Below are 7,500 nucleotides of genomic sequence, written 5' to 3'. Positions count from 1 at the left end.
TGTCTATTATTATTATTATTATTATTATTATTATTATTATTATTATTATTATTATCATTATTATTATTATTACCAATAACAACAACAATAACAACAACAATAATAATGATAATAATGATCATAGTAATGATAATAATAATTATTACTATAATTTATTAACATTATTCTTATCCTTATTCTTATTATCCTCATCATCATTATCATCATTATCATTATCATCACTATTATAATTTTTGTCATCATTGTTATGATACTGATAATGATAACAATAATATTAGCTGGGATTATTATTACGGTTATATTTATTGTATTATCGTTATTGTTATTGTCTTTATCATTATTATGACTATATATTTTTATTCATTTTTATTATTATTATTATGTTTTATCGTTATTCATATTGCTGTTGTTATACTTATTATCATTATTATTATTATCATTATTATTGTTATTGTTGTTGTTTTAATATTATTAATGTTACAAATGCTATTATCTATTTTATTATTATCATTATTATTATAATTTTTATAGTTATTAATTATTATAACCATTATCATTATAATGATGATTTGATCAGTATCATTATCATTATATCATTATTGTTGTTATTATCATAATACTTTTAATTTTGTTATTATATATATTTTGTTTATTTAACATTATCATTGTCATTTACTTTATCAGCATTACCATTATTATTGTCATAATTATTATCAATATTTTTAATATTATTATTGTTATCATTATTAACATCATCATCAATGCTGTCGTTGTTATCATCGTCCTTATTATTATTATTATCATTATCATTAGTATTATGATGATGATGATGATAATAATAATAGTAATTTTTGTTTTTATTATTATTACTATAATTTATGTTCTTGTCATTATTATATTTATCATTAGTATGATTCTCAACATCGTTATTATCATTATTATTAACCCATTGCCGCCGGCGAAAATGAATAAAAAATGGGGAAAATGATGTGCTCCTTTTTATATTTTTGTGAAATGTCTCTGTACATAGATGGCTCTGCTAGTGCTTAGCCACAAAGGAGTCAATTAGTAGATCTTGAGACCTTACCAGATTTCACCTTTCCTTGAATTGACGGGAAAAACGTATTTTTATTAGTGCTTTCATTTTCATTATAAACATCATGATTACCATAATCTTATAAACATTAGTAACAGCAAAATAAGATAACGTGAAATATTTTCGTAAATCAATGAAAATGTTGAACGGGCGAGACAGGCAGTACTCGTAATTGGCTCATTGGTGACTTAGTACAAGTGTAGCCATCTATGTGTAAACCAATTAAACAAGTAAACTCACAGTGGGCATGGCATGTACGTAAATGTCAGTGGGTTAATATTATGTTATTGTCACTATCGTTATTATTATCATATCATGATCGTGATTATTGCATCATTATTATCATTATTATTATCATCGTCATCATTATCATTATTATTATCATCGTCATCATTATCATTAACATCTTCATCACTATTAATCATTATCCTCGTTGTTACTACCACTATCTTCATAATCATCATTACTAACATACTCTTCATCATCATCATCACTAACATAATCTTCATCACCATCATTAATACCATCATCACCATCATCGCTACTGTAACTATCACAACATAATCACAATCATCCTAACTACCATAAACATCACAACAACAGTCCCTACCACAATCACCATCCCTAATCGTCCTGTCACTATCCCTTCTCTTTCTCTCCCGCAGAATTCCACTACAAGACGACGAATAGCGTAGGAGGGAAAGGAGATAAAATGATGCTGGAAAACCAAGCAGGTGATGGACAGCAAGACATCCTTCAGGACTACGACATCGCAGGAGACTCGGAGCTCGGAAGGAGGGAAGGAGGGAAGGAGAACAGCAGGAGGATGGAGGATGAGAGAAGACGAGGGAGAGACGGGGAAGAGGAGGAGGAGGAGGAGGATAGAGAGAGACAAGGGCGCTACCTGACGACTGTTTTGAATCGCGGTTCGTGTGGTGAGTTGACGGGAAGGAGGGAGGAGGGAGGGAGGAAGGAAGGAAGGAAGGAAGGAAAGAAGGAGAGAAGGAAGGAATGAAAAAGGAAGAGGGAAGAAGGAAGTAATGAAGGAAGAAAAGAGGAAGACGGAAGAAGGAAAGAAGGGAGTAAGGAGGAGGAAGAAGGGAAATGAGGAAGGAATGAAAGAGGAAGATGGAAGAAGGGAGGAAGGAAGTAAGGAGGAGGAAGAAGGGAGTAAGGAAGGGAGAAGAGAAGAAGGAAGGAAGGTGGAAGAAGGGAGAAGAAAGAGAAAAAGAAGAAGAAAGAAGGAGGAAATAGAAGAAAGAGGGAGAAAGGAAGGAATGAAGGAAAAAGAAAAAGGAAGGATGAAGGGAAGAAGAAGGAAGGAAGAAGGGAAGAAGGAAGGAAGGAAGAGGAAGGAAAAGGGAGGAAGGAAGGATAATAAGAAGAGAAGAGAAGGGGAGGAAAGAGAAGGATGTGAAAATAAAGGGAAGACATAGAGCGAAGGGGGTAAAAGGAAGAGGGAAAGATACGAGGAAGGAGGGGGGAAGGAAAAAGAAAGGAAGAAAAGAAGGAAGAAAGAGAAGGAGGGAGGAAGGAGAAGGTGAAAAAAATAGAAAAGAGAAGGAACGAGGTGGATAAGAGGAGGAGAGAAGAAAAGAGGAGACAGGGGGGAGGGGGAGAAAAAGGAAGAAAGAAACAAATGAAACAAAATGAAGGAGGAAAAACGAAGGAGAAGGTTAAGAAAGAGAAGCAAAACACAAGAAAAGAGGAGGCTAAACGGAAGAAGAAAGGAAGGAAAAGAAGAAAAGGAAATAAGCAGAGAAAGGGAGGAGGGAGCAGAAAGAGAAGAAGGAGAAGAAAGAGTGAAGAATAGCGGAAAGAGGGGGAGAAAAGGAAATAATAAAGGAGGGAGAAGAAAGAGAGAAAGAAAGGAGAAAAAGAATAGCGGAAAGAGGGAGAGAGAAGGAAGGAATAAACAAGAGGAGAACGAACGAGGAGGTGGAACATAGAAAACAAAAATAATCATATTGGTATTCAGTAATATCAAAATATGTAAATCATGACACAGATCTACTACAGCAACAACAAAATCAGGATTAGAATAATTATATTAATCACTCATAACAATGACATTATTCAAAATGCTGCTGCAACGGATGTTGAGAATAGCTAAGATGTTGCAAATAATAATAAGATGATTAAAATTAAAGAATGAAATTAAATGATTGGAAGAACGTTAGATTAATTAATTGATCTTGTGTGAGAAAAGGCACGAATCTCCTCTCATTAATAATTCATCCATTTTCAACCCGAGTGCTGGTGAAAAGAGCACGGCCGATTTCATGGTATTATCAATAGGCGAAAATTTCCCAGGAATATCTGACCTTGAGCCTCCTCCTGGGACCTGACAAGAATGATGACGTCTCTGGTGATGTCACGAAATTGATGATGTCGCAAAATTGATGACGTCCCATCAATGATGAGGTTACAATATTGATGTTGATGACGTCACAAAGTTGATGATATTGCAAAATTGACGACGTCCCAACAATGATGACGTCACAATGTTAATGGCGTCACAAAGTTGATGATGTCACAAAATTGATGACGTCACAATGTTAATGACGTCACAAAATTGATGATATCGCAAATATGATGACGTCCCAACAATGATGACATCACAAAGTTGATGATATTGCAAAATTGACGACGTCCCAACAATGATGACGTCACAATGTTAATGACGTCACAAAGTTGATGATGTCACAAAATTGATGACGTCCCAAAATTGATGACTCCACAATGCTAATGACATCAGAAAATTGATGACGTCCCAACAATGATGACGTCACAATATTGATGGATTCACAAACCTAATGACGTCACAAAAGTGATGACGCCATATGATATTCTTTATCAATGCGTTGTTAATCTTTTAGAAAAATTAATGCCTTCTTCTCTTCCATATTCATAACATTATTCCTGTTCTTATTCTTCTCGCTTTTTGTCCTTTCAGTTATTATGATCATAACCCAAATTATCACGATCAACACATATAACTAAACCATCACTCACTCTTAACAATGACAGTTAAACTAATAAACAACATTTTCAATTGCAGGCAGCGAGTCGACGTTGCAACAGCTCCTTCTCACGCTCGCCTGTTTGCAGCTCTACCTCCTCCTGTTGTGATAAAACGTTCAGTGCCGTTCAACTGTCGCTGCAGTGTTGCAAGGCAATGCTCATTACATTCCCCGGAACTGGTATTTCGAAAGAATTTTCTTGGTTTTGTTAATTTTGGCCTCGGTGTTAAATGCTTGGTGCATATATTTGCGTATTTGTGTGTGGGTGTGTGTGTGTGTGTGTGTGTGTGTGTGTGTGTGTGTGTGTGTGTGTGTGTGTGTGTGTGTGTGAGGGAGTGAGTGAGTGAGTGTGTGTGTGTGTGTGTGTGTGTGTGTGTGTGTGTGTGTGTGTGTGTGTGTGTGAGTGTGTGTGTGTGTGTGTGAGTGAGTGAGTGAATGAGTGAGTGAGTGAGTGTGTGCGTGTGTGTGTGTGTGTATGTGTGTGTGTGTTTCGTGTGTGTGTATGTATGTGCGTGTGTTCACGTGTGTGTTTGCGCGCATCTGTGTGAACATTTGTATGTAAGCATATACTTTTAAGCGACTTTATGTGCTTGTATGTGCGCGCTTGAGCATTGCAACACACATATGTGTTCATACTCTAGACTGTCCGTGTGTATATATGTGTGCGTGTACAGACGTCGATAGTCACGCGATAGGACTGTGTACACATGTGCGTCCTCACGTGTATTTAGCGTGTACAAATATCCGTATTAATTATCCAGCGGTCCTTTTACAAGATATTGTTCCTGGTCTATATTTCAAAGCAAAGTCGAAAGTAGAGCTTAAGGCAATAACCCTACATCACAGACTGACGGTGTTGCAGCTCGAGATCACCGATATAATTCAAGGTCGTGCTGGAGCCAAGCTGGAAGATAATGCTCGCGGGTCAAGGGTGAAATTATAAGTCGAGATCACAGCTAAACCTTGTGTGCGAGGGGGTAGGGGGAAGGAGGGAGGGAAAGGGATGGGGATGGGGGAGGGGGGTAGACGGGGGGAAGGAAAAAGAGGGGAAAGGAAAATAGGAAGTAGGAAGGGAGGGAGGGAAGAGGGAAGAGGAGGGGAGACAGGGATGGGGGAAGTGAGGGAGGGAAGGGGGAAGGAAGGGAAAGTAGAGGGAAGCAGAGGGAGAGACGAGGGAAGGGAGAGGGGAAAGGGAGAGAGAATGAAAGGAATAGGAGGGTTGGAAGGAAGAGAAAAGAGGAAGAGGGTGGGGGGAGAGCTGGAGGGGAGAAAACTATAAGTAGGAGGGGAGGGGGAGGGGGGACTAAAGTGAAGGCGGGAGGGAGGAAGAGACATGGAAAATAATTTATAGCAAGCACAAAGCAAGTGTCACTCTGTCTGTCTGTTTACCTCTCTCTCTCTCTCTCTCTCTCTCTCTCTCTCTCTCTCTCTCTCTCTCTCTCTCTCTCTCTCTCTCTCCCTCTCTCTCTCTCTCTCTCTCTCTCTCTCTCTCTCTCTCTCTCAAAACCAAAATTATTTATTAAAAGGATATTAAAGTTTATGAAGATAGTGATAGATATAAAGATGGTAATACTAACAATGATAATGACAATGAAGCCCATGATAGTGGTACTAATGGTAACATAAAAAAAAAGACAACTAGATAAAAAAAAAATGATAATAACAGCAAAGATAGGGATATCACTACAACTATATTAATAACGGCAATAATAACAATCAAACTTGTGTTACCAATTAAAATGATAATAATATTTGTAATAATGATGATAGCAATAGTAATTATGATAAATATAATAATAATAGTAGTAACAATGCTAATAATATCAATTATAACAATATTGATATTGATGATAATAACAAACGTAATAATGATGATCATAACAATAATATCAATAGCATTAATAATAATGATAATAACAATAACAACGATAATGATAATGATGATAATAATAATAATAATACCAATAACAACAGTAATGATAATAATAGTAATAATAATAATGAAAATAATAATGGTCGTAATGATAATAAAAAAAAAACATAAATATATTGAAAATAGTAATAATATCAAAGGTAATAAAATTAACCCATTCCCGACAGGCATGGCATGTCACGTACGTCCATGCCATGCCCACTGTGTTTTTACTTGTTTAATTGTATTAACGCATAGATGGCTACACTTGTACTAAATCGCCAATGAGTATTGCCTGTCTCGCCCGTTTACTCTTTTCTTTTAATTTACGAAAATATTTTACGTTATCTAATTTTGCTGTTACAAATGTTTATAACATTGTAGCAATTATAATGTTTACAATAAAAATAATACCATCGGTATCCATAGCACTAGTAAAAAATACATTTTCCCGCCAATTCAAGGCAAAGGGAAATCAGGTAAGGCAGAGCCATCTATGCGTAAAGACATTTCACATAAAATAAAAAAAATAGCGGCAATGGGTTAATGATAATGATAATAATAATGATGATGATAATGATAACAATAATGATAATAATGATAAAGACAATAATGATATAATATTGATAATAGAAGTGATAATAACAATGATAATATAATAATAAAGATAACAATATTAATATTGATGATGATAATAATAATATGAATAATAATAATGATAATAATAATAATCATCATAATGATAAGAATAATAATAATAATAATAATGATAATAATGATAATGATAATGATAACAAAAAGGATGATAAAAGTCATAATAATAAAAGTAATAATAAGAGTAATAATTATCTTTTTTATCATAGCAGTAATGATAATAAAAAGATAATGATGATGATGAGGAGGATAATGATAATAAAAATGATAATATTAATGATGATAATAACAATAATAATGATAATGATATTTGTGATAATAATAATAGTAATAACTGTAATAAACAATAATAATGATAATCATATTCATGATACTAATCATAGTGAAACAAATAATGATAATAGTTTAGAATGGCATTAATAGATATAATAATTATAGTAAAAATAATGAAAAACACCACCGACAATAGCAATAACAGTAATAGCAGTATCAACAAAAAATATTAACAACAACAATAACAAGAAGAGAGAGAACGAGAGAGAGAGAGAGAGAGAGAGAGAGAGAGAGAGAGAGAGAGAGAGAGAGAGAAAGAGAGAAAGAGAGAAAGAGAGAGAGAGAGAGAGAGAGAGAGAGAGAGAGAGATAGATAGAGAGAGAGAGAGAGACAGAGAGAGAGAGAGAGAGAGGGAGAGAAAGAGAGAAAGATAGAGAGAGAGAGAGAGAGAGAGAGAGAGAGAGAGAGAGAGAGAGAAAGAGAGAGAGAGAGAGAGAAAGAGAGAAAGAGAGAGAGAGAGAGAGAGAGAGAGAGAGAGAGAG

The 7,500-nt window shown here is 34.9% G+C and overlaps 1 protein-coding gene across 1 annotated transcript in view; it reads left to right on the top strand.

The window, feature by feature from the left end:
- Positions 1–7,500, top strand: part of LOC125027777 (lachesin-like) — a 108,319-nt gene that overhangs the window by 94,394 nt on the left and 6,425 nt on the right. Inside the window, exons 9-10 of the mRNA XM_047616914.1 lie at positions 1,762–2,031; positions 4,158–4,299. Of these exons, the coding sequence (XP_047472870.1) occupies positions 1,762–2,031; positions 4,158–4,228 (341 nt within the window). The 3' untranslated portion in view covers positions 4,229–4,299. The remainder of the gene's footprint in view (positions 1–1,761; positions 2,032–4,157; positions 4,300–7,500) is intronic.

Source organism: Penaeus chinensis, chromosome 8, assembly GCF_019202785.1.
Source record: "Penaeus chinensis breed Huanghai No. 1 chromosome 8, ASM1920278v2, whole genome shotgun sequence".
Lineage (NCBI taxonomy): Eukaryota > Metazoa > Arthropoda > Malacostraca > Decapoda > Penaeidae > Penaeus > Penaeus chinensis.
The sequence above is the reverse complement of the archived record's forward strand: the minus strand, read 5'-3'. Positions and strand labels throughout refer to the sequence as shown.